The sequence below is a fragment of the Cololabis saira genome, chromosome 10 (genome assembly GCF_033807715.1).
Source record: "Cololabis saira isolate AMF1-May2022 chromosome 10, fColSai1.1, whole genome shotgun sequence".
NCBI lineage: Eukaryota > Metazoa > Chordata > Actinopteri > Beloniformes > Belonidae > Cololabis > Cololabis saira.
In genome coordinates, this window is record NC_084596.1 from 17,667,091 (window position 1) to 17,694,234 (window position 27,144).

The 27,144-nt window shown below is 39.0% G+C and overlaps 2 protein-coding genes across 11 annotated transcripts in view; both read right to left on the reverse strand.

The window, feature by feature from the left end:
• Nucleotides 1-2,538: 2,538 nt before the first annotated feature.
• Nucleotides 2,539-10,090, reverse strand: LOC133452500 (acyl-coenzyme A thioesterase 1-like). The gene is made up of 4 exons (XM_061731850.1): nucleotides 10,029-10,090; nucleotides 8,263-8,718; nucleotides 7,587-7,774; nucleotides 2,539-5,483 (listed from the first exon to the last, which is right to left on the reverse strand). Exons 2-4 carry the CDS (start codon nucleotides 8,714-8,716, stop codon nucleotides 4,875-4,877), a joined length of 1,251 nt encoding a protein of 416 aa, XP_061587834.1. The 5' UTR covers nucleotides 8,717-8,718; nucleotides 10,029-10,090; the 3' UTR covers nucleotides 2,539-4,874.
• A 1,827-nt stretch (nucleotides 10,091-11,917) lies between these two features.
• Nucleotides 11,918-27,144, reverse strand: part of LOC133452501 (supervillin-like) — a 79,933-nt gene continuing 64,706 nt past the window's right edge. For 3 of the 10 annotated variants that reach the window (XM_061731858.1, XM_061731853.1, XM_061731851.1), the window contains 12 exons: nucleotides 25,395-25,570; nucleotides 25,117-25,264; nucleotides 24,544-24,823; nucleotides 23,065-23,216; nucleotides 21,941-22,046; nucleotides 20,435-20,642; nucleotides 20,177-20,310; nucleotides 19,664-19,819; nucleotides 18,590-18,733; nucleotides 17,355-17,476; nucleotides 17,019-17,174; nucleotides 11,921-12,673 (listed from right to left, as the gene is read on the reverse strand). In XM_061731858.1, coding sequence (XP_061587842.1) covers nucleotides 12,587-12,673; nucleotides 17,019-17,174; nucleotides 17,355-17,476; nucleotides 18,590-18,733; nucleotides 19,664-19,819; nucleotides 20,177-20,310; nucleotides 20,435-20,642; nucleotides 21,941-22,046; nucleotides 23,065-23,216; nucleotides 24,544-24,823; nucleotides 25,117-25,264; nucleotides 25,395-25,570 — 1,869 coding nt within the window. In that variant the 3' untranslated portion in view covers nucleotides 11,921-12,586. Of the gene's footprint in view, nucleotides 12,674-16,331; nucleotides 16,354-17,018; nucleotides 17,175-17,354; nucleotides 17,477-18,589; nucleotides 18,734-19,663; nucleotides 19,820-20,176; nucleotides 20,311-20,434; nucleotides 20,643-21,940; nucleotides 22,047-23,064; nucleotides 23,217-24,543; nucleotides 24,824-25,116; nucleotides 25,265-25,394; nucleotides 25,571-27,144 lie in introns of all 10 variants that reach the window. The other 7 variants (XM_061731857.1, XM_061731859.1, XM_061731860.1 and 4 more) reach the window with 5 other exon arrangements.

The following is a 27,144-nucleotide window of genomic DNA, read 5'->3' on the forward strand; positions in this document are numbered from 1 at the left end:
TTCTCAGGTACAGTCCTATGTGATTTTTGTGCTTGTGTTTTCTCATATGTAAGTCGCTTTGGATAAAAGCATCTGCTAAATGACAGTAGTAGTAGTAGTAGTAGGTGTCTCAGCTGAAGTATTAATATATTTGCTACTGTAACTTCTGACCCGCAGAGGGCGCTGAAACACTCAGGCCAAACCCAGCTGTCAGTGTATTTATTTTATTATTAATTTGATATACAGGCAGAGCTGTTGAAGTAAGAGGCAAACTATACAAGAGAAAGAAGGTAGAAAGTGGTTTATTCATATGAATGTATTTGGAAAGTTGGTTTTAGTACAGTTATAATTTATCCTTTATTGTGTATTTAATCTGTCTTTACAAAACATGTGTTACGGCTTTGCTGATGGCTGGACCAAAAAGCAAACACAAGACTGCGGGCTGAAGGACTTAAATGGATTTATGTAGGTAGAGTGGAGGCAGCAGGAAGCCAAGGGTATTCAGGGTCCAAGTCGAAGGGCGGAAAGGAGAGTCCTTTTAGATTAGAGGAGAGAATTTACAGATTTCTCCTGTTTTGTTTTCAAACTTCAGGTGGTGGTCCTGTTGAGGCTTCCCAACTGGAACTGAACATTCTGACTTCTGAGTATAAATGAAACACACAATAAATCAAGGATGCTGGAGAACAGCCACATTAGCTCCTGAAAAGTCTATTCCTGAGATCACGGACAACTGAAGCGACATGTGGAGCAGCTAACACACACACATGCACACACACACACACACACACACACACACACACACACACACACACACACACACACACACACACACACACACACACACACACACACACACACACACACACACACACACAGTGTTGTGGACACAGTGTCCTGTGAGACACTGCACTGTGGACTTTCAGTATTCTTCTTACATCTTTGTAATAAAGTACACCGAGTTAACTCTCTTTTTGGCATTAACAAATGTCAATCGTTTCTTTCTGCTGGGTAAATAAAGGTTAATAATTAAATATAAATCATATGAATGAGATTTGCAAGTCCCTAAATAAGTTATACAATCACTTATTGTAAATTTTACAGCTTTAGCCTAACAAATGAAACTGCACTGTGTTTAACTGTTTAAACAGTTCTCCAAAGAAAGAAGAATACCACTATTGCAAATAGTTGTAGGGAAATATTCTTGCTAATATTACTGTAATATGTTGGGCCGTGTGGCAGACGAAGACAAAGATGAGAGCGATGTAGACACATGCCATGTTTATGGACATTTGAGCCTGTTACAGATTTTATGAACTTAAAAAGCATGAATAACCTAGAGTGCATGTTTAAAAATATGCTGTGCAATAAAGAATAATATTTGTTAAAAAAACAATAAAAGAAAACAACTTATTTCAAGGAACCCTTAGATTTTTTGACTTTATCGTAATGTTGAAAACCTCAAGGAACACTCCTCCGACTAATGACCCAGTAATTGAAGATGTTGCATAAAACTTCAATGCCAATTGAATTTCTTTTTTTGTTATTAATTATTTTATTTATGTATGTGACATTTAATAGTTGAAAACCGTTAACATAATATTCTTTTTCCATACATAATATTTTTGTATGACACACAAAAACAAAATAAAGTACAAATCAATCATCACCCCCACCCTCCCTCCCTCCTCCCCTCGGACCAACCAAATTACGTAATGCATAATTATATTGTATTACATTTGCCATGTGTCAATATATACGCAGACAAAGCACTTATATATTTACGCAAATATACCACGTATAAATACACATCAATACACTAAGCCGAAGAAGAGCACCTTATACGGTCAATTACAATTTTAAAACATGTTTTGGAGCACCTTTGCCAATTGAGACCATGTGTTAATGTTCTTCTCTCTCGCACCATGTAGCCGGGCCGTCGAGAATTCCATATACACAATATCTAAAAAAGTAAGAGCCCATTGTTGGAATGTTAAAGTATAGTCGTTAAAGTCGTTAAAGATCGTATAAGACCGTATAAGGTGCTCTTCTTGTGTACATTTCAAATGCAACTGGGATATATAATTTAATAAAAATATGGTTGGGGATGGTGTAATGTTAATAGTAAAAAGTAATGAGAGTTTAGAAGCAACCATCCTCCAACACTCAAAAACTCCTTGTCATTCCCAAATCATATGAAAAAAAGTACCTATTTCATTGGAGGTACACAGTATGGAGTATTTAACAATTTCATTAAACATAACCTTCGAGGAGTTAGATAAGTTCTATGTACATAATTTAAATGAATTAATTGATGGTCTGGGTTCCTAGAGGTGAGTAAGATATTTGACCAGATGTTATTCCAATTCAAATCTAAATCCAAGTCTGGAATATCACTCTTCCACCGAGCATCCACAGTTAGGGGCATATAGCCGGACTTTAAAAAAAATTCATATAAAAAGGAAACCAGACCTTTAGATACAGTCAGTCCGGAAAGTATTCAGAACGCTTCACTTTTCCCACATTCTTTTATGTTACAGCCCTATTGATAATAGGAATAAATTCATTTTTTTTCTCAGAATTCTACACAAAATACCCCATAATGACAACATGAAAGAAGTTTTGTTATGATTTTTGTAAATTTCTAAAAAATAAAAATCGGAGTCCACCTGTGGTGAATTCAGTTGATTGGACTTGATTTGGAAAGACACACACCTGTCTATATAAGCTCTCACAGTTGGCAGTGCATGTTGCAACACAAACCAAACATGAAGTCAAAAAAATTGTCTTCAGACCTCCGAAACAGGATTGTTACGAGGCACAAATCTGGGGAAGGGTACAGAAAAATTTCTGCTGCTTTGAAGGTCCCAGTGAGCACTGTGGCCTGCATCATCCTTAAATGGAAGAGGTTTGGAACCACCAGGAATCTCCCTAGAGCTGGCCGCCCGCCTAAGCTGAGCAATCGGGGGAGAAGTCAGAGAGGTGACCAAGGACCCGACGGTCACTCTGTCAGAACTCCAGCGTTCCTCTGTGGAGAGAGGAGAACTTCAAGAAGGACAACCATCTCTGCAGCAATCCACCAATCAGGCTTGTATGGTAGAGTGGCCAGGCGCAAGCCCCTCCTTACTAAAAAGCACATGGCAACCTGACTGGAGTTTGCCAAAAGGCACCTGGAGGACTCTCAGACCATGAGAAAAAAAATCCTCTGGTCTGATGAGACAAAGATTGAACTATTTGGCATGAATTCCACGCGTCGTGTTTGGAGGAGACCAGGCACCGCTCATCACCTGGAGAACACCATCCCTACAGTGAAGCATGGTGGTGGCAGCATCATGCTGTGGGGGTGTTTTTCATCAGCAGGACCTGGGCGACTAGTCCGGATTGAGGGAAAGATGAATGCAGCCATGTACAGAGACATCTTGGATGAAAACCTGATCCCGAGTGCTGTTGACCTCAGACTAGGAAGACGCTTCATCTTTCAGCAGGACAACGACCCAAAGCACACAGCCAAAATATCAAAGGAGTGGCTTCAGAACAACCATCTCAATGTCCTTGAGTGGCCCAGCCAGAGCCCAGACCTGAATCCCATCCAACATCTCTGGAGAGATCTGAAAATGGCTGTACACCGACGCTCCCCATCCAACCCGATGGAGCTTGAGAGGGTCTGTAAGGAAGAATGGGCAAAACTGCCCAAGAATAGGTGTGCCAAACTTGTAGCAACCTATTCAAAAAGACTCGAGGCTGTAATTGCTGCCAGAGGAGCTTCTACAAAGTATTAAGCAAATGTTATGAATACTTATTCTCATATGATTTCTTGTTATTTTTATTTTTAATAAATTTACAAAAGTCGCATCAAAACTTCTTTCATGTTGTCATTATGGGGTGTTTTGTGTAGAATTCTGAGAAAAAAAATGAATTTATTCCTATTATCAATAGGGCTGTAACATAAAAGAATGTGGGAAAAGTGAATACTTTACGGACTGAGTGTATACTTGCTTTGCAGATGCGCTCATGTATAGGGTGTATTGTAAGGGCAGACTGCCACGGGATCCCGTAGGCTTTCATAGAGGATCTCAGTTGTAAATAGAAAAAAAAAGAAGTACCAGGTAACTTAAAAAAAAGCTGCAGGGGTACTTAAAAAGTTTCTGAAACGAGCACAGTCCGTTTTCATCAAACACATCCCCCAATGTATGAACACCTTTTGTCTTCCACCCAGGGAAACTGATGGGACATCCATCCATTAGAAGACCGAGATTATTAAATATCGGGGAAAACATATTCCATTTTCCATCAATCTTACACATCTTTTCCACAGATCTCCATACCATTACAAAGTGAGCAACAATTGTCCCAAACTGTGCTTTACATTGAGTAGTAGTGATGTTAGAAAAAAAAAGATCTCTTAGCTCAAAGGGGTGAACCAAACTCTCTTCAAGCTCTCGCCATGACACCATAAGGGTCGGGTCAAACCATTTCAAAAGAGGGCGAAGAGTGAAAGCCCGATAATACAATTTAAAATTAGGTAACGATAGGCCACCAACAGCCCTAGCTCGTTGTAATAATGCCAATTGAATTTCTTACATTAATTTAAATTAAATATATATACTGATACTGATAAAGGTGAAGTTTATTTGGACTGAACGGTAAGCCTGGTAAAAACTATTTCTGCAAGAACTCGATTAAATATCTTAAAGATTTAGAATAAATTGTAAAGAAAAAGATGAAAACATTTAAAAACAGGCTTTTAGCATAATGTGAAAAATATTTCAATCAGTAATCCTTCCTTTAAAGAGCTGCAATCTTAATTTTTCAAAAATCGAAGTGATATTCTTTTATTTGGAAATCATTAAATTGGCACCGTTACGCACTCTTTTCTTCCCTTCATTTGTGGTTTATATCTATAACTTGGCTGTAGTCTGTGTAACACCGCTGCTCAGGTGAGTTTTTAGGAACTCTTGAATCTTCCTCCATGAGTGGACTTCAGCTGCTGCATGGGCCCTGGGCTCGCCCCCCCACATGACTGGGAATCTCAGCAACCCATGTACACCTGAAGGGTAGAATGGTCCGTAAGGTGGCTCCAGTAAGTGTCCAGCTGCAGGGTAAAACAAACTCTCAAAGTTTCTCTTTCCATGACGCTTCAGTCTCTCTACCATGTCGTCCATGTAAGCCTTGCTGTCCCCGCCAAGGTCATCCCCTGAAGCCACAAACAGGAAATGGCCTATAGCACGTTCAATAGGAACCAGACTGCTCTTGTTCTCCTCTGTCAGAGGGTTTTCTACAGCATATTTGATTATACTAGCTCCTGACTCAGTGGGAATCACCTTTTTATAATCCATCATTAATGGTGAGAGGATCTGGTGTCCCTTATAATAGAGGGGAATGCCCACGTTAGCACTGCAGCCGTTGATCCAAACTACAGCCTGAACACCTGGTACAAAAGCAGCAAGTGAAAGTGCAATATCTCCGGCCTTTGATCTTGATAATATGCCAACTCCTTCACTGCCAACCTGCAAGAAGAAAAAAGTATGTCAAAGTACTGAATCTCAAATTGTATATGTTTTCTGTTCAGCTGTAGAGGGAGATGTGGGTCCTGGTTCAGGGAACAGTGCTAGGAGATACTAACACAGCTGCATCATTTTTTTTAGCCCACAAGACTCATATCAGATTTTTACCTGACAATCTGAATGGCGCAAATACGACTTTTTCAAATCCAACCCAGGCCTCTTTCATATGTGGTCCTAAATCGGATCCATATCCGATCTGTACATATGCAATTTGACTACTCCTCATATGGTGTTCAACATGTTTAATTTAGGCATAAAGGAGCATTTTTTTTTAAACAAAGCCTTTGGACATTTATAGGTTTATTTTGAAAATTAATCAAACACTTTAGTACTTTAAAAAAATTGGGAAATAGAGAAAAACCCAAAAACTCAAACATGAAGTGGAAACTCAGCAAACTCATGATTACATTTAAACTTTAAACTTAAACTTTATTTATTTGTATAGCACCAAATCATACAATATAAAATGCAACACATGGTGCTTTACATGCAGAATAAAATAACAATAAAAAACACAATTTAAAACATTCCATACGACCCCACCCCCCACCCCCCACGCGTACACACACACTCACTCACACTCATATACATGTGCACACACTCACACGCCCACACACACACACACACACACACACACACACACACACACACACACACACACACACAGTAAGTGGACTGGTGACATGGCTTAGCACTAACGATCCAGGTGAGGAAAACACTACCTATGGGTGGCCGTCCACACTGAGAAGCTCCACCGACCACGACCACAAGGAGCATCGCCACAGAGACCCCCCCCAACCCGGACAGACCGGGGCAGACCCCACACAGAAGGTGGAGTCCCACCCCCAGCTACCCAGGCCTGAGGGATCCCCATGACGACACCCCCATGGGCGGAGCAGGCACACCTCCCAGTGTGGACGACCCCCCTGAGGAAACACTGGAGCTAAAAACTAAAAGATTAAAAGAAAGTAAGAAATGCCTAAAAGTTTAAAATTTTAGAGAAATCTATATAAAACTTAAGATGAATAATAAATAACATAAAGTAAAAAGTCACTAAAATGGATTAAAGTTTTAAAGATAATAAAAGAGCTAAAGAAGTAGACACAATACATAGCTAAAAAGACTAGGTAAATGAGATCAGGTAAAAGCCAAACTAAAAAGGTGTGTCTTGAGCCTCCTTTTAAAAATATCAAAATTCTCTGCGGCCCTGAGGTTCTCTGGCAGGCTGTTCCATAAAGAAGGGCCATAGTGGCTGAATGCAGCCTCACCGTGGGTTTTGGTCGCGGTTCGGGGAATGGTTAAAAGGCCGGTGCCAGAGGACCTCAGGGTCCGTGAGGGTTGATAGAGTAAAAGCAGATCAGATAAATAAGATGGCCCAAGACCGTTAAGACACTTAAAAACCAGTAAAAGAACCTTAAAATCATTCCTGAAACGGACAGGGAGCCAATGCAGCGATTTTAAAACAGGTGTAATGTGCTCCCGCCCTCTGGTCCTCGTCAGCACGCGAGCGGCTGAGTTCTGTAATAGCTGTAGGTTATTAATACTCTTTTTAGGAAGACCAGAGAGCAGGGCATTACAATAATCTAAACGACTAGAGATAAAAGCATGCATCAGCACCTCCGTGCTGGCCTGAGAGAGAGACTACATTTAGTAGCTACTTCATTTAAATCTGTGATATTATTTCAAATAGACCTTTTAGAGCTCTTGGTATTAAGGCTGACTGACATCTCAAGGAAACTTCAAGATGTGGTTTGAAATAACAAGAATGTTGTATAATAATTACTGAGATTGAATGGTATGTGGACACTGGTACAAAGAATTGTTTTTATATCTGTTGTCAGAACCAAGCCAACAGTTTCCTTCTGGTTCAAGTTCTTCCCAAACTCAGATAACTGACTTAGCTTCATGTTTAGTACTTTGACCTTTCCTTTTAACTCTACGGTAAAAAAAAACATATTTTCCCAACTGTTGAAGAACTACTTCCAATACAATGAAGTACTTTCCTGATTACTGAATGGATGGTTGTTGTTGGATATCACTTGTCACCTGAGTCTGTCGTTGTAAGAAATGCACTGCTTCCTCAAAGTGGTCCAGATGCAACTCTTTGATGTTCTTGGATTTTTCATTAAATACGGGTGTTGCCAAAACCACAAAGCCTTTATTTGCCAGCAGAGCAGCTCTCTTCTCAGACATGAAGTTGCACAGATCCAACACAGCAGGAAATGGACCTTCTCCTGAAACAGAATACATTCTGTTTTCTTTTGTTTTTTTTATATTAATACATTTGTCACATAATTCTGCAAACTTACTCTATAGTCAAACTTTTCATTTTTAGCGCATCTGATCAGTATCTGATCTTTCTGACTGGTCTTTTTAAATTGTATATTGCAAGCAATAACATCTGCTCCACATGTCCTTGCTGATGTTCCTGAATCCACATGGTTTCTATGGTAACCTACACCATAGAACAGATGTACATAGAACAACCCAAAATGGAGATTTGTAAACTGATTTTGCCATTAATGGAAATAGTTATGTGGAGTATCCAACTTATAAGAAAGTGCCACTTGATTAATGTGGTCTTTGATTGTAAAGACTTGTCAAAAAGTCCATCTAGGTAAAATTCTGGACATGTCAAAAATTGGATATAGGAAGGAGGTCTAGAAATAACTCCCAAAATTTCAGTTGTCAATTCACAGTAAATAGGATCCACCTACAGTACCTGGGGGAGTGAACAACACTCCACGGATGTTCCCCTCCTTAACAGACACTCGGCTGACCCCATCTGCCATCAGAAGCCTCTCATTTGTCACCTCGGCCAACATCTTTCCCTCCTCCTCATGCACAGATAATTTCACCATGAGAGGCTCTACTGCTTTGTCCTTAAAGAAATATTTGTGCAGCTTATCTGCTCTCAGTGACCTCAGTAGACCCATGGGTTCAACTCCAACGAAGCTCCCACTGAGTGAAGGGTGTATGTTCAGGTCGATTTCTCCGCCACCATCAGCCTTGTATGTAGCCGAGGAGGTGAACACCACTCCTCGCTCATCGGTGGATCGAGCCCTAATAGTGACCACCTGCCCCGACGTAAGCCCAGACACCTTCACCTGAACGGGCTCGTCCAACAAACACCTGGCACTCGGCAGCAGCCTCAGTCTGACTTGGGAGGACATCATTTCTAAGATTTAAAAAGAAAAAAAAAAAAACAGCGTATAAAAGTTAAGTGATTAATAAAGATGCAGGCAGAGACATTGAAAATTAAATCCTTGACAAGCAGTTTAGCCATGCACACAGAAAATATTAAAGGTTGTTGTAAATTTCAAAGGAAATGTACCAATTGTTTTAATAGAAAATAACATGTCTCAGATCTTATCACAAACAAGTGTACTGACACACATGGATTTGTTCTAGGTAAAAGGTCATGAATGAACCTGCCAGGTGTCATCTGGTAAATGTACTAAAACGATGCCAGGAATACAAATCAATATAAAGATAATGTTCCTGTTTCAAAAAAGGGCAAATTATGATGAAAGCAATGATTCTGCAGGGAGCAATACTTAGGCTGTATTTAGTATAAAATCAAAATCATATAATTTCAGTGAGTGTCGCTGAATTATTGACCAACATTGGTTTTATAAGGGTTTGTGCGCCTCTTCCAACCCATAAAACTTGTGATACATACCACTGATTTTGGTCAAACCCCTTGTGATGTGTTCATGGTCATCTAGACTATATATCACAAAACAGTAATTATTAAAAAATCATATATATGGACATATGGGCTGATTTAAAAATCATATATATGGGCTGATTTAACGTGGTTTAATGAATTCAACACCCATAAAACTTGTGATACATACCAGTTCATGGTCATCTAGACTATATATATCACAAGAGAGTAATTATTATAAAATCATATTATGGGCTGATTTAATGAGCTTTAATGAATTCAACACCCATAAAACTTGTGATACATAACACCGATTGTTTTCATTAAACCTCATTAAATCAGCCCATAATATGATTTTATAATAATTACTCTCTTGTGATATATAGTCTAGATGACCATGAACGCATCACAAGCAATATGACCAAAATCAGTGGTATGTAGCCTATCACAAGTTTTATGGGTGTTGAATTCATTAAACCACATCAAATCAGCCCATATATATGATTTTTAAATCAGCCCATAAATATGATTTTTAAATCAGTCCATATATATGATTTTTAATTCAGCCCATATATATGATTTTTTAATAATTACTGTTTTGCAGGTTTTATGCCACGTATGCCAAATAATAAAGTCTTGTGTTAACTTTCCAGACGCAGAGGTTACACTTCAGAAACGTTTCTCATGCCTTATTATGGTTTGTGCATATGTCTGTGTAAATATATATGTCTATATATACTCCTGTATTGCATATAGCACAATTATATTATTTCAAATTGATCGTTTACCATAGTATTTAAAAAAACAACTTTACCTACCGAGACAAGAGGATCGAAAGAAAATGTCCGGATCCACAGACGTTTTCCAATAAGAGCCCGAAAAGAGAGTCAACTCTGTGTATTTCTTTGTTAAAATGTAGTGAGAGATTATTAAACTGCAGCGAGCAAGCCAATAGGAACACTTTCTCAACGTTGTTGTCTCAGCCGCAGTGTTAAGGTTCTTGCTGCTGCAGCTTCTGCCCAGCAGAGGGCGCTCAAACACTCGGTCTAAATCCAGCTTTTCATGTGGTTATTTCAAATTTATTTGATTTACAGACTTGACTTTTGGAGTAGGCTTAATGTTAAACTCAACAAGGGGGAAAAAATAGAAAGTGGTTTATTTATACATATTCTGTTGGAAAGTCAGCATTAGTATGATAATATATCTTTTATTATGTGTAAATTATATCTTTTTGAAGTATGTACTTGATGAATTTGGAAAACTGTGATAGAGCTGTTTTGGTATTATATTTTTAACTTGTAAAACATTTTTAAAATGTAAGAAAAAAGCAATTTTGCATTAAACACAACCTCATTCACTTGTACTGTATGCTAATTCCACTTAATTTGAATCAGAAAACATGATCCCCTCAGCAGGACACCAAACCCACAATGGACCCATTGGCCCAGCTACTCCTATGATTGGACTAATAAATAATGAGGATTGTCTCAATACTACTACTACTACTACTACTTGTATTTGTAATAATAACAACAATAACTGTAATGAAACATCAGAATTAGAGAATAAATTAATTAGGCTGTCCAGTAGCAGCTGTGGACATTTCTTCAGCTTTCGCCACTTCCTTAGGCTCTGACTTGCCTCTAGACTGTTTCGTTCCTGTAGACCTCTCTAAGCTGACCTCAGTCCTCAATAGAGCTAAATCATCCACGTGTTTGTTAGACCCCATCCAGACTCGAGTACTTAAAAATGTTTTTTTCTCTTATTGGTGCGACAATACTGGACCAGATCAACTTATCCCTGAATTTAGGATATGTACCACAGGTTTTTAAAGTTGCAGTTATAAAACCTTTACTTTACTAATTAAAGACCAATTTACAACTTTCTATTTATATCTAAAATTCTGGAAAAGGAGGTTGTAAGCCAGTTATTTAACCATTTGTATAGAAATGATCTGTTTGAAGTTTTCAATTCGTTTTCAAAGTTTCAGTCAGGGTTCAGAATCCATCATAGCACAGAGACAGCACTGGTTCGAGTCCTCAGTGCTGCTTTTGACACTATAGATCATGGCATTTTACTGCACAGGTTAGAGCATGTTGTGGGATTAAAGGGACAGCTCTACGTTGGTTTAAATCAGATCTATCTGACAGATTCCAGTTTGTTCATGTACACGAGGTTTCTTCAGAACAGTCAATGGTCTGCTATGGTGTTCCGCAGGGTTCAGTGCTAGGGCCAATCTTGTTCAGTTTATACATGCAGCCATTAGGAAGTATAATCCAGAATCACAGCATCAATTTTCATTGATATGCTGATGATACGCGTGATGAAACAGAACCGTTAGCTAAACTTCAGGCATTTCTTAAGGACATGGACTGGATGTCCACTAATGTTTTGCTGCTAAATTCTGTTAAAACAGAGGTTATTATTTTTGGTCCCAAACACCTTAGGAAGGGATTAGATGATGTTACGATGGCCTCCAGTGCTACTGTGCGAAACCTTGGTCCCGGTTTACATCAATAACACCTGTGTTATTGATGACATACTCAATTACTGTCCTCTTTGTACTGTATGCATTAAGAGGGTAGACAAAACATTATTAATACTCTTCAGTGTAGTGAAGTACAGCATATACTAACCACCACCCACAACACTCAGGAATAAAACTGAATAATCACCACTGTGAGAAATAAAAAATAAACATAAAGAATACGACTCCTTAGTTGAGCATGTTTGTGATTTAATTCACAATGTCTCATATCACAAAGTAAGTCTTTAAAAATGCAGACTAGAATTTCTGTATATAAACTGTACACAAAAGCAAGGCACTATACATTCAGATTCACCAAGCTGCTGTTGCTCCTCTTTTTCACGTCAAACCTTTCTTGTTTCAGCTCGTCTCTCGGGCACAAAGTAAATCACAGTTACTTCAGTTGAGCAACATGAGTCATATTTGAAGCTTTACAGCATCCAGCCTCCCTCATCTTCCTTTTTACAGGGGAACAGAGTCACAAACGCACCTACACACACATTTACACAAACATTATATACAGTCGCACACACAGCATGGCACTCTGACAACAAGCGTCCAATCGTTTTAGTTCACGAGTCCATGAGCGGTGAATTCAGTGCATGGAGGAAGTTTTAAAGACATACAGACAGCATGTATGACCCAAAGCAAGGTGATTTTTTTTTTACCTGCTGGTGCACCGCTTGGATTTAACTTTAGGTACCGACACAGTTGAGAAATAAAACATGACTACAAGCGAGGCGAGTGCGTCTCCAGTCTCGTCCTTCACGTCAGTTCTCTCGTAACCTTTCAAACATCGTCGTCTCAGTCGTCCACTCTCTTCACGAACCATCTTCAGTTAAAACGTGCTCAGAACAGGCCTTTGGCTTTCTTAAGGTTCCCCTGCTTCCACCCTGGCAGACTTTCAAAGTCCTCTCTCTTCATTTCCAAAGCTCTCTGTGGTTGAGAAAGAAAAGGATATAAACCAAATTAAAATTGTGCTTCACAAAAACAAACTTCACAGTTTGTTTTCCATATGAAGATGATAATTTCCAGTCACTCCAAGCATTAAATAACATTAAAACTTTATCACCTGCTAACCATACACATATGTTCTTTTCCTGCCCAAAGCTATGTTCATTTTGGTCATCTTTCTATAATACTCTCTGAAAAGCCCTTAATAAACCGGTGGATTCTAGCCCTTTAATTTCTATTTTTGGTGTACCTGAAGATTTTAATAGTTTTACTAAGAAGGAGATTAATATAACTGCTTTTTCCTGTCTTGTAGCTCGTAGACGTATTCTACTTCAATGGAAGGACCAAAAACCTCCATCTCCCAATTCTTGGTTGAAAGACCTGATGTCATTTTTATATTTAGAGAAAATTAAATACGGTATTAGGGGTTGCTCTGATAAGTTTTCTTATATTTGGGAACCTATTCTTTCTTTTGTTAATTCTTTGGCATCCTTGGAAGATTAATTTAATCTGATTTAACTTAATTACAGAGAAGTATGATATTGCTAAAAATGTTTAATTTTTTTTAGGGTTCCTCTTATGTCATTTTATTTTAATTTTTATTTATTTATCTTATTTTTTTATTTTTTTTGTATTTTTTAACTTTTTTTGTTGCTGCTGTTTTGCGTGTCCTGTATTTTAGTTTATTACTTTATTTTTCCTATTATTATTGTCTTCAGTCAGAGTTTGATTGGTAATCGGTACTTACTTTGGGACCTGTTTATAATTACGTATTTTGCAGTGTGTGTGTTTTGGGGTGTTTGTTATGTTAAGTTTTGTGTCCTTATTTATTTTATTTATTTATTTATTTTTATTTTATTTAGTTATCTATTTATTTTATTTATTTATTTATTTTTTTTGAGTGTGTATGGTAAAATATAAAACGGGGTATTCTGTCGAACCCTTTAAAAGAAATGTTTATTGTGTAATATAATTTACATGGATTACCCAATAAAGAAACATGTTAAAAAAAATAAATAACATTAAAACAATCCCTGTTGATAATCTGTAAAAGCTCAAACTGCTGCTGGGGCTTTGTCGGAACTCTATCAGATGTCAATTTAATGTAAGTTGGAAATTAAAAGAACTGAGACTAATATGTGACAGATTAGAAGTTCTTTGCAGTAATTTATTTATTCCTTTCTCTACACCTAATCAGTGCTTTAGCTCACCATATATTTCGTCTGCATTTATTTAAACTAGACTAGAGCAGCATATCGTATAAATAGTGACAGTGTATTTGGATCTGGGGAAGGTGGGCTGAACTCATCGTCATGCTCACGAAACCAGTTTGAGATTACTTTCTTTGCATAACAGGGACAGGATGTGCCGTTCAAACCATGACGGTGCAATTCCTGTCCGATGCTCAATGAGAAGTCACAAGAACCAACACATCGGCAAACGTGTTCTGTCAGCAGTGACCGTCTTCATGCTTTCAGTTTGTGCAGACAGACAGACAGACAGACAGTGAGTCAGACTGCAGCGGAGGTGAATCGCTGAAGTGCTCGTGAAAGGAAAGAAGTGTTTGCACAGAGAGAAGTGATGCAGGAGTACGGTGAGGTAGGAGAGATGAACCGCAGCTGCAAATCTACATCTGCTATCACGACATACTGTATCTCATCTGCACGTTTGAAAAGTCATTACCCTCAGACGAGGATGTCTGGGTTCACCACAGGTGGACGGAAGTCTTATTGCCATAAACTAATCAGATGTTTGTTCATTTTGTTTATCAAATATTGGGTTACAAAAATGTAGGGCATTTGGGTTTTATTTTTGTATAATTTTGCGTGATGTCCCAGACCACTGTTCTTTTCTTTCTCTAATTTCATCCACACCCTTATTTTATTGTTTTCTTTACTGTTTTCCTTTTTCACCAGACCATCTGCATGTTTTTTGACTATGGTACTTGTCCTTTTCACTCTCCAGTCTCATTGTTGTAACTGTAACAGCAGTTATCCTGTTGTACTTCAACCTGCCAGTCAAACAGTTCTGGGCTAGTCGCAGCTAGAAGGACCTGGGTTAAATTCTCGGTGGGGACTCTGTGGGTGTTGAGGGCGTGTTTACTTCCTCATGTCCTCAGTGCCCACACCCTGGGTGGGGTTGGCGAAAGCGCCTTTCTGTGTGGAGTTTGCATGTTCCCCCCGTGCAGAGGTGTCAAGTAACAAAGTACAAATACTTTGTTACCTTACTTAAGTAGAAATTTTGGTTATCTATACTTCACTGGAGTAATTATTTTTCAGACAACTTTTTACTTTTACTCCTTACATTTTCACGCAATTATCTGTACTTTTTACTCCTTACATTTTAAAAACAGCCTTGTTACTCTATTTCATTTCGGCCTTTAAAAAAAAACTATCCAGTTAAATTGCGCCATCCAGATAGAGTGAATTTGGTTGTGGTTGTTTCAGATGTTCTTGTCCAGTTTTGTTCTTACATCAGATTCCTGCAACTAAACTTGGATGTACATTCCAATAAAGGTTAGGATAAATGATAACATGACTCTGAAGTTTGACTTTTTGCACCATTACAATACTTATAGGCAACTAGTCATCATATCTCCTGCTCTCTGAAACACATGTTAATGCTCAATAGTACACATATATGGTTCTTTCATTTGCATTATACTAAGATGCATTCATTTTCAATGGCTTTTGTCCTTAATGGCTTTTTCCCCCCTTACATTACTTTTACTTTTATACTTTAAATAGTTTTGAAACTAGTACTTTTATACTTTTATAACTTGAGTTGATACTTCAATTTCTACAGGAGTATTTTTAAACTCTAGTATCTATACTTCTACCTGAGTAATGAATGTGAATACTTTTGACACCTCTGCCCCCGTGTTCCCTTGGGTAGCTAATGTGAGCTACCCTCACAAAAACATGCAGCAGTCCTGGGCTATACATGCCCCCTCTGGCGGGGTGGGGAGGATCTGGCTGGAATAATGTGAATAACGTCCACGTCCCCACCTTACATCCAGGTAGGTGGGGTAAAAGGGTAGGATCACCATGGAAAACTCAGCCTTTTTAAAGCCTCTTTAGGACCAATGAATGCTGACAAGGTTGCAGCAGGCAGGTTGTGACACCAACTGCTGTTTTAATGGCTCTGTTTTGTTTCCAGCACAGTGGAAGTCCTGGATGATTTAAAAATACCTTCACTATTACTGACTTCTGTATGTCTAGTTGAATGATTGTGTTATTTGGAATCCATCCTTGTTGTTTTAAAAACAGTGTGGAAAGCAGCACTCAAGCCAGAGGAGAAGTTGTCATCACACACTTGCTCAGCGAACCCACATCAAACAACTTCTTTTTTTCCTGAAGGAACTTGATCTAAAATTGGCTCATTTGTCATTTCATATTTGTTATCCACGATGTGAGATGTGAGCCGCGGACTCCTTTCTGGCAGCCTCTGATTCAACGGAGTAATGGTCTTTCAGATGTGATCGTGCAGCCGAGCGCAGCCTTATTTCCTCAACCGGCCTTTCTCTAATAAGACGAGAGTAACTTTCAAATCCATTCCAAGAAGAGAAACAAAGTGCTGACATGCTCGACAGAAGGAAAGGTTCCCGGCGTGGAAGAATCACATGAGTGTCTCTCCTTACCTGAATCCATCTACAACTTCGTCTGTGAAGTGAAAGTTAGATGAGGTTAGAGGGATTTTTACCATGATCTATAACAGCTTTGTAAGACCAATCTTGACCTTTTTGTGACAGTTAATGTATCAGTATCTAAACCAAGCACACTGCAGTTCCACTGCTGTTGCGTGTTTCACTACATCAGTCTAACTGTATAAGTGTCACAGTGGACTGCAACATGCACTCATGTACTGTAGGCTGTTGCTGCTCTCAAACTGCCGGCCAGCTCCTGGAAATATCTGGATATGATGTTTTCATGCGAAAAACGGAATATCCTCAATTTGTCTTTGGTTATTCAAAGACAATTTTATAAATATTTGAAAGCTTTTACTGTGAAAAGCAAATTCCTCCCTCATGTCCTTGCTGTTTGTCTACTGATACGAGCCATAGAGGAGGTTCTGTAAATGTTTAATCTTCTAAGCGTATTGCATTAAGTGTAAGCAAAAATAACAAGAAATTTAAAGTCATTTAAGAAGATTTTTGGGCAATAACCAATGCACATCTTAAAAACAGGAATAGATGTGAAGTAAAACAATATAAAGGTCACATGTGACATGTGAGAGGAAGATGCTCCGCCTGGTTTTTACTCGGGCTAAAACTTAAAAGCAATTAAAACAGCACATGCTGTGCATTAGGTTTTGTGGGTTTACTGACCTCAAAGTCCTGGTCAGACAGATAGATCTCCAGCCTGAGCGGGTCCACTCCCTCAGGGAGTGGTCGGGCCTGCAGCTCAGACAGAGGGTACAAATTCTGGCAGAGCCGGGCCAAAACATCCTCCACCAAGATTATCTGGTTACACACCTCCGCCTCCTGTAGCCACAACAGAAAACCTGCATGAATACATGTATAGCATCTTCACTTTAGAGAAGTGAGAAGCGAGTGATGCGTAGAGGAAAACAAAGTTGACAGGAAACAGGAAAATGTGAGCAGCTGGAATGGCAGCCGTGAACGACACACGGACGTGTACATGTCTGAGTGACGCCAACCAACCCTCTCTGTGATCTCAGCTACGTCCTCTCTGTGCTCCCAGCTGGGAAACATGTTGGTGAAGGTGAGCGGCTCCAGACCGGCGTGGATCAGGTACGACTTCGGAGGATTCTTGTCGTTCTTCTCTGCAGGACAAACGTCTACAGTTATTACCTGAAGTAAAGAGTCACTTGGAAAATGTAAATACTGTACGGAAGAGTATTAGGGCCAGGCAGGAGAAAAATTTAAATAATATTTTAGAGGAAACATTTTTTTTCATTGTGCACTTTGAAAAAAAAAAATGAAAAAAATGTTGAGAAAAAAGTCGAAATGTCGAGATTAATGTTGAAGTAGCTTACAATTTCGAGAAAAAAGTCGAAATGTTGAGAAAAAAGTCGAAATGTTGGGATTAATGTTGAAGTACAATTTCGAGAAAAAAGTCAAAATGTTAAAGGAGCATGAGGCTCCTTTTAAGAATTGAGACTCTCTAGCGCCACCCTTCACCACGACGGCCGTCGGGGGTACTGCAGCCAACAGTGAAGCCGGCACGGGAGAACGGGGAGAACGCACATGCAGCGTCATGTGACGTCACATCCGCAGCCCAGCGCGGGAAATTTGGCCCGAATTGCAGCACATTTTGCAGCACACAGCCTGTTCAAGGCAACGGAGAGATACACTAGAGGGCTCATTCTTTTTGGTTTGGAACGCTTCATCTGACATTATTACTAGAAAACTTAAAACGTATACGAATTTTTTTCATAAATCCTGCCTCAATCCGGCCTCAAGCTCCTTTAAGAAAAAAGGCTAAATTTCGTCTTTATTCACGAAATTTTGACTTTATTCTTGAAATTGTATTTCAACATTAATCTCGACATTTCGACTTTTTTCTCGAAGTGCACAATAAAAAAAATCTTCCCCTCTCCAATATTTTTTCTACTCCATGGCCCTAATACTCTTCCGTAATACTGTGATTTAGTTTTCTAAAGAGAAAAAAAGGGCATGTGCATTGTGATTTCTAACTTGATTGTTGTGCATGTGAAATGAATTAATAAATGTCCCGCCTGTAAACAGACTGTTTATCTTCACATCGCAGATCACTACATCTTTATAAAGAATCTTACAAAGCTTCCAGTCAAACATTTTTACCTGCAGGAATTCCGCCAGAGCTGTTGTCAACTGTTTTGGTCAGGTTACTTCCATAAAAATGCTTATTACATGCAAGGAAGATAGTGATTGTACCTGCTCGCTCTGATTCTCACCTTTGCAGTATTGTAGCACGGTCTGCATCGCACACTTCCTGTCGGCATCCCAGCGGATGCGCGCCGAGCCGGTGCACTCGTTGTCCTGAGGCCACCAGCCCTGCCACAGGTACACCTCGTGGAAGTTATCCACCATGAACAAGGCTGTGCCAAAGAGAGAGGCATGTCTTTAACTCAAATACAGAAATGCTCTGGATTTATATCCATTGTTTTCATTTACATTTTGAAGGGTTAATGTTTCCCCTAATAAACTAAAGAACCAGCTTCCCGCACTCGTTACATGACAAAGAGATGCAAGAATGATAAAAAGTGTTAAGACTTCAAGCAAAAACTATTTTGAGTAAATCTACTGGCCTATTTTCTCAGTGAAGCGGGGGCTGGATGGAGTCAGCTTCTGACGAGCTGGTGGCAACTGAAGAATGTTTTCATTGCATATTGTATTAAAAGTAATCTTAAATTATGGTTGAGCTGCAGCTGTGTATGCACCTCTGCAGTTTCAACAATCATGATTTTCTTCAGCAGTTAGGCCGTCCCTACAACAGCTCATTTATACTGGGGACCAGAGTGAAGACGCTGCACTAGCAGAGCTCCAACATGCGCCTTTTATAAAGTTTTAAAAGAAATTACAGATTTCTGGATGAGGTTACAGAATAACCACGAAATGAAACGCTGCAGTCGGAAGTGTTTCTGAGAGAAAACAAGCTCAACTTTATAAATGTGTTCAGATAGCTTTAGTTTATGCTGTCATTTCTAAAAATCTAAAATCTAAAGAAAGTGTAGACCACTGTAAAATTGAAACATTTTTACAAGAGCAGGAAAGTTTTTTCCACATTAGGACATTCATTTGGGAGTTTTTCAGGATATTCAAATCAATAACTGGCTTAGAAATCGACCAATGTCTTTGACAAAAGAGCTTAATTCTTAATTCATTACTATAACATTCTGCAAAAACAAATTATCAAAGACTTCTCATAAAAGTAGTCAGTGAAGGGAAATAAACATTAGAAGAAAAAGGGGGAATAAATGTGCTCAAAGTAGAGTAAAGAAGCGGTGGTGTTTGAGTGACGGTCTCACCAGGTTGCGGTGCGTTGTACAGATCTTCCTGCAGGAAGGGCAGCGAGCTAACCAGCTCTGGAACCCTGGATGGATGGAAGAACTCAGCCGCCACAAAGTCTCCAGATGTGCTGCTCAGCTGGAAGAGCCGCGGCGTGAAGTTGAATTTCCCTGGATCTTATTGACAGAAGAAAATAAACAGTTACTAAAAGTTTGGCTAACCTACAAACAACAATACGGCACCTACCTTTGTCTGGATTTGTTACCCCAAAAAAATCGCATAGGCTACTGCTTTTACTGTTTAAAAAAAAAATGTACATATTCATTCAAACTAAAAGCTTTTCAGACAGATGATTTTCATCTTCTTGACTGTTTTCATGCAGATTTTATTGCAAAAATAAATTTAAATAGCCCACAATACTTCCACTTTCTGATAAGAAGAGCAGTGAGATTCTGCAAATGTCAACCAAGGCTGAATTAAAATAATAGTGAGCATATTAGACAGTTGTATAAGTGGTATAGTGTGTCCTTCACCTTGCAGCATGCAGTCGTAAGCCTTCCTGTCTTTCCTCCCCAGCGGTTCCCAGAAAGCCGGCGGCTCCGTTCCCTCGTCACACTCGTGGATGCTGACTTTGCTGCTGCTGTGAAGTCCTGCCTCCAGAGGACACCTGAAGACAGCCAGGGGGAAGCCGACTTCAACACACACACTAGAATATTTGTTGTCCAAATGCCACAAAGCCCACTACAGGGCCTCGCCCCGCCCTCCGTCCACCCCACCAGACTAAAACTCACTGTTCCTTGATCTTGAGCGCAGCCGTGTTTCCGACGCTGCGAGTGTGCATCTGCGTCTTGCAGCCGTGCCAGAGGTAGATGGTGGCCTTGTTGATGTTGAGCAGGATCATGGAGGCTCTGGAACGCAGGCTGCTGCAGTGACACGCCACCTCCAGCAGGTGGCCCTCCACCGGCGCCTCACCGCGCACACAGTACAGCCGCCACTCACCTGGACAAAACACCAGCAGGTACACGCCACGTGTGAAGTGTGTTCATTCACCATCATTCATGTTTTTTTCATCATAGTTTTGGGGATGTTTTTTCTTTTAATTTACTAAGGCATTTTGAATCACAAAAGGCTATAACTTTTTTGTCATATATATCGTTCATGTTCCAAACTCCAGGCTAGAGATAGCCGGTACGACCTGAGAGACACTGCCATATATAATAGAACCAAAACTAGGATAAATACTAAAGAAAGATGCATATCGGTTGCAGGAGTTAAAATATGGAACAGCCTAAATAATGAATTAAAAAACTGTAGTTCAATAAATACATTTAAAACAATGTATAAATCCAATATAATCGAAAGATACAGAACATTAATGTGATACAAAACTATATATATATATATATATATATACATATATATATATATATATATATATATATATATATATATACATATATATATATATATATATATATATATATATATATATATATATATATATATATATATATATATATATATATATATATATATATATATATATATATATATATATATATATATATATATATATATATATATTATACTCCATACTATATGAAACAATTACAATAATAAGAATAATTGTTGTTGTAATAATAATATTTATATACCAAAAAATGTAATGATTGGTCTTTGGTTTCCTTTTGTTTTCACTCTTTTAGAGATCTAAGCATTGATTATTTACTTTCTCTGTTAGTTGTTTCTCTGAGATCCGTCTTCTGTTTGTCTTTTACTTGATTTTTCTGTCATATTTACGTTTGTCTTCCTTCTTGTTTTGCATGTGTGTTTACTTTGCTGTTTTTTGTTGTTGTAGATTATTTGTCCTGATGTATTAGTATTAACTATGAAGTAAACAAAGTTAAAAAGGGTAGGCACAATAAGCTTAGGCTTCAGCCTACACCTTTTGGTCGGTTTATTCTTCACTTCTTTTTTTATTATTTCTTTCCTACGAAAGGAAATGAATCAATTAAAACTGAACGACCAAATTAATTACTATTACTACAAGTTTCAAAAGATTTTATTTGCATTACACAATGAAGGAATATGCAACCAAATAAAGTACTTTGTTATTTTTTTCCAAGTAGTTGACTAACTAGCTTTTCCCTCTGAGGTTAATTCATTTCCTTCTGGGGATTAATAAAGTATTTTGAATTGAACTGAGACTTGGTACGTAAACACCATATTTAAGGCCTGCCATGCAATTGTCATCCAGTAATAACAACAATATCATGGTGAAACGTGAGAATGTTTACTCTGAGTATTCTCCTCCTCCTCTTCCCTCTTGCCAGCGTGGAGGATCATCCCTCCGTTGAAGCACTGCAGGAAACATGGCGGCTCCTTTCCCTGCTGCACCTGGACCTGAATCATACACAAATCACAAACACTCAGATCCCACTTTAACCCTTTATAGGACACTCAATGAAATACTTGGAAATGTACAATTTCAAGTGTTATTGGGGGCTACTCCAATAACACTATTTTTTCATTTTTTTCATTTTTTTTTAAATTCTTGATGCAAATCAAGGTCAAAGAAGTTACCATATATGGTTCCTTGCCCATCGCGAGTAACATTGTATCTAACACTGAAGTTACCATGTATGGTTACTTGCCCATTGTGGGTGAAATTGTACCCATAAATTGGATATGTATAAAATTACAAAAAACACATACAACATAATATTTATGATACCATATTTTTAAAACTTCTCAACATTTTACTGTCTCTTCATAGTTAACTGTTGTTTGTGCAGAATTAATAACAAAAGTTAGCACCATCATTCAAGCACATACTGTGTGAGTGTCATCAACTTAGCATGGTTAGTTTCAGCTTTCTGAACTTTTGTGTGGAAGAAGGTAGGAGTAAAAATGTGAATTTTCCCCTTCTTGAAAATCAATGAAGTTCCCGCTTCTCCAGGGCACTGCTGATTGGTCAGATGCCATGATGACACTATCTGTGACAAAGCATGATCTGTGCTGATTGGCAGGATTAACTCACATGACTTCAAGACCTCACTGAGAAGTGTGGGGAAAGTAGTTTTTCATGTCCACGGAAATTACCGTATATGGTTACTCGCCCTATAAAGGGTTAACTAAGCGGGTGATTTCTGTTTGGCTTAACACATCTATACAGTATTTACTGTTTTAAATAAAACTATACTGGACAGTATGCCACGGTGCAGCTTAGTGTGAAGCCTATTATGGCAGTTACAAATATATATAAATATTATTTTTTTCTTTCTCTTTTATATATAAAAAGAGGATATGTGCCAAAATGTAAAAAATATGTTGTTTTTCATATGACACACCACTCAGTCACTGGATGTCCATTAATTTAGTGTTTTGATCGCTGTGGCTCAATAAGCCTCATTTTTCATACCTGCCCCCCCCTGTTCTCGTCCAGCTCCACCGTCATCAGTGCTGACGTTCCCTTTTCACTGACGGTGGAGTGTCGGCCCTGCCAGAAGAAATAGCAGCATTTCTCTTTTCCCGGCCCGGTGCTCCTCGCCTCGGGGTTTTGTCTGCGACCGACTGGATCACAAAGCACGAACACAGAGCAGAGCATCAACAAACCATTTAAAAATAATTATAGTTACTCCTCCCTTATACTTCAAAGTAAGAACTCAGGTATATACATTGTACACTTCTGTGGTTATGTCGTTTTGATTTGCAACAATGATATTGTTTTAGCAATCAGAAAATATCTTTATAAAGATGCAGTAGTTCTCGTCCATCATCCACAAGCTATTCTGGATGTTATGAAGCACAAAAAATGGAAATGAATGCGACGGTTTTGAAACAAAAATCAAACACTCAAACAAGTAAAAGCTGCTTCATGTGTTATTTACTGTATGCTTTAAAACGTCAGCTGTTTTGGCACCATGTTTAACACATACAGTAGATCCATTACACATAGATCTGTCTCACAGAATGCTGTACAATCGTTTTTTACTCTAAAAGCATCACCTCACTCTGTGATCTCTGGCTGATAATAACCTCCATCAAGTGCCTTCATTTTCTTATATGCAATACAGGGAAAAACTTGCATCGTGTGCAAGTATTGGCTATATTTTATGTTACCAGCAGATGTTGGCGGCGTGTGCATGTGGGAGTATATGAGTGCATGCATGTGCATGTGTGAGCCTTGTGTGTTAACCCCCCATTATTTATTGTCCACCATGCTTACTACATCTGCTGAGTTGACGAAAGAGCCACTAAAAGTACTCTATTGATGAGTAAGGATGGACCAGCAGGCCTTGTAATACCACTAAAGATAATATTAGTCAATGTAATGAGTGTGATTTACCTTAAAACACTCAAGCGAAGAAGAGAAAGTTATGGTGACTGAGTATTTTAGTTGGATGCAAATCACTGCCCAGAAAAAGCATTAAGACTGAGCTAACAGATATGTCAGAGAGTAGTAGGTGGTCATTTGTCGGCACTCAGTCATTATGTGTGAACAACTCAAAGAGGTCCAACAATGTGCCACTTCCGAAGTAGATGGATAACATGTCAAGTACCTCGACCGCAATTTGAGCCAAAGCCAACGACAGAGCGAAAAATGGGCTGATGCCATCGCGAGGAAGGAAATTCCTCTGAGCGAGGGGGAGATAATTCAAGCTTTCCCTCAACAACAACAACCTGCTGAAGCTTTTTCTACTTTTTCATTAAAAGTGTTTTTTGACTCAAGCTTTGTTCTGGTTTCAATCCAAGACCCCTTGTTTTGCACATTGACCCTCATGTCCCACATATTTTGATGACCAAAGTCAATGCTTATTCTGCAGTTTGTCATTTTCTTTTGGTCTGGACTGGTATTGTTGCATAGCAAAGAAAATACTTGCTCTGCTTCAGCACTAACCTGTAGTGCTGACCATATACTTCCACTTGAGCACATACGCGTCTCCCTCGTGGAACTGGCCGATGCTCTGGCGTGGCAGACGGCTATAATCGAACTCCAGGATATGCCAAACGTCCACAGACACTGTGCTGATCTCTTGGATCCTCATGTGGTCCTCTGTCTCTACCGGACCGTAGCCGCGACCCACATTCACCCCGTCCAAAATGGTGGAAATGGGTGAGCGGAGGACAGGAAGCATCAGGGTGGCGTCGTACGGCCGGCACTCGCGTCCCGGAGCCTCCTGGGGGGATAGCACAAGTACGATTCATAATAAAAGTGACGTGCTGAGCTAGAATAAAGCTTTGATGCATTTCTGTGATGCTTCCATACAGTTTCTGTACAAAGGCATGTGCTGTCTAATTCCTGTTTTGGTTCCAGCGTGTAAAAAACTGTTCCTGGCAGCATTAACTGTGGCTGCGAGTGGCAACGCAACAAACAAGCAGATGGGGAGAAACAAAAGACATATGAAGCCTCTGCAGTGTCTGTGTGACCGGTGCGATTCATTTAATCCTAAAAGAAGTGCTGGATTTGCACCTTCTGCTCGGGTACAAGCTCGACATCTTCCTTTGGTGTGGGGGACTTGACTTCAGTCCAATCTGAGAACTTCTCCTTGAACAAGATTGTCTCATTGTGCTCCGTCAGTCTGCCGAATATCGCCCAATCGGGACGCCCCTGGCCCTTCCTGTGGGTGGAAAAACGGCAAAAACGGTTGCAAATCAGACAGACTTGAAAAGAAAAAACCCTCTAGATTGTGGATATTTCTCTTTTCTTGTTCCCAACTGTACAAACGGGGACAGAGTTTGTGCTCAGACCTGGGTATGAGCGCGTTGCAGCCTCCTGGGTCCAGCGGGTTGATGTCACAGCAGGTGTAGTCAAACGTCCCGTTCCACAGGTGTTTGGCGAGCTGGAAAGCCACCTTCCTTTGTGCTAGAGTCACTTCTTTTCCGTGCCAAACGTACACCTCGCTGCCAAAGTCAAACACCAACACCTGCGGAACACAATGCAACAACAAAAACAGCAATTATTGGATGTAATAAAGGCCATGCAAGCTGCACACGGACAAAGTCAATTAATATATCCAGTCTATTCTAGTTCATGTGGCTTGAGTCATCACGTCAAACCCCTAAGGAGTAAAAGTTCTTTTTTAAATTAACATGGAAAGCACGGGACGCTAAAATCAAATCCTGAAATATTCAATCTGAGTAAAAGAGAGTAAATGATACCCCATCGTTCAAAATAAAGCGTAAGTGACCTGATACCATTTTACTTCTTCTTCAGCAGCTGCAGCACACAGATGCACAAATGATATACCCATCACTGGACTTACTGTTGCTAGGTAACCAATTAAAAGTAGCCTGGACTACATAAGCTCCATTTCTCTAATCAGAACTCTGTGCCTAAAACTAAAAGTTCCGCATCAAATCTCCTCTTTACTATCAGTTTTTTTTTTCTCAGAGACACTTATTGTTGCTTTGTGTTTTAACCTGACGAAGCCTCAGAAATGTTTAAAAGCAGCCACTAAAGACAAAGCTCAACAGAACCATGAACAGCTGATTGCATTGATACGGGTGGAATTATGAAGTTCAAAACAATGACGTCACGAAATGTGACATCACCGTCAAAGATATAAAGATGTAAAACACCAGCAAACAGAAAAGCCATTCTTTTCACCTGCAGCGCACTGGAACCTGGATTCTAGTCGTTTTTGATGACCACAACAAGAGAGAAAGGCATTTGACTGTCTGACAGGCTGGGGGGGAACAAAAAGCAAGTCTCTAAGAGGAAAAGCAGCTTATTGTTTAAGGCTGGTCTGTGAACATGTCTGCTACAGCTCATCTTATGTGCAGTCTGCTGTACTGGTCAGTTTCTGAGCCTAGATGAGACGCTGAGGTTGGCAAAAAAGAGGTTTTACAGCTTATTGTACTGTGATAGCTCTTTCGACTCATTGACAAAATGCTTATAAATTAGTGCTGTTATCACTGCTGGTCAGAGCTGGAGCCAATAAATAAGAGTGACTTTGAATCCCTGAATCTCTATTAGGGCTGCGCGATATATCGAGATTTTAATATATATTGATATATTTTCAAACGCGATATGATACGAGACAATATCGTTTATATCGATATAGCTTTTTTTTTTTTTTTAATTATTAATGTATTTTTTTTAAATTATTTTGATATAGCTTATTTTGTTACAAATTGACTTGAATGTTTTATTTGAGATTTGCACAAATGTTTTGTTATTTGCACACCTGTCAACCTCAGTGGAAAAGTCTGCCTGTTACTGTCTACATTGTATTAATTGCACAGTGTATTTTAATTTAATTGTTATGCAGGAAAGGGATATTTGTTTTATTTTATTCAAGAAGAATTTTTATTCTATATATGCAGGCAGTTTATTTTTATTTAATTTGTCTTGTACATTTTGATATTGTGCAGACCTCTGTTAATAAAGGAACCTGTGTGACATTTGGCACGAGGCATTGTATTAAAACTGACTGTTTTTTTAAGGGTTTGCCTCAGAAAAAAATGAAGCTAACAGAGATGCTATGCTATAATGTTT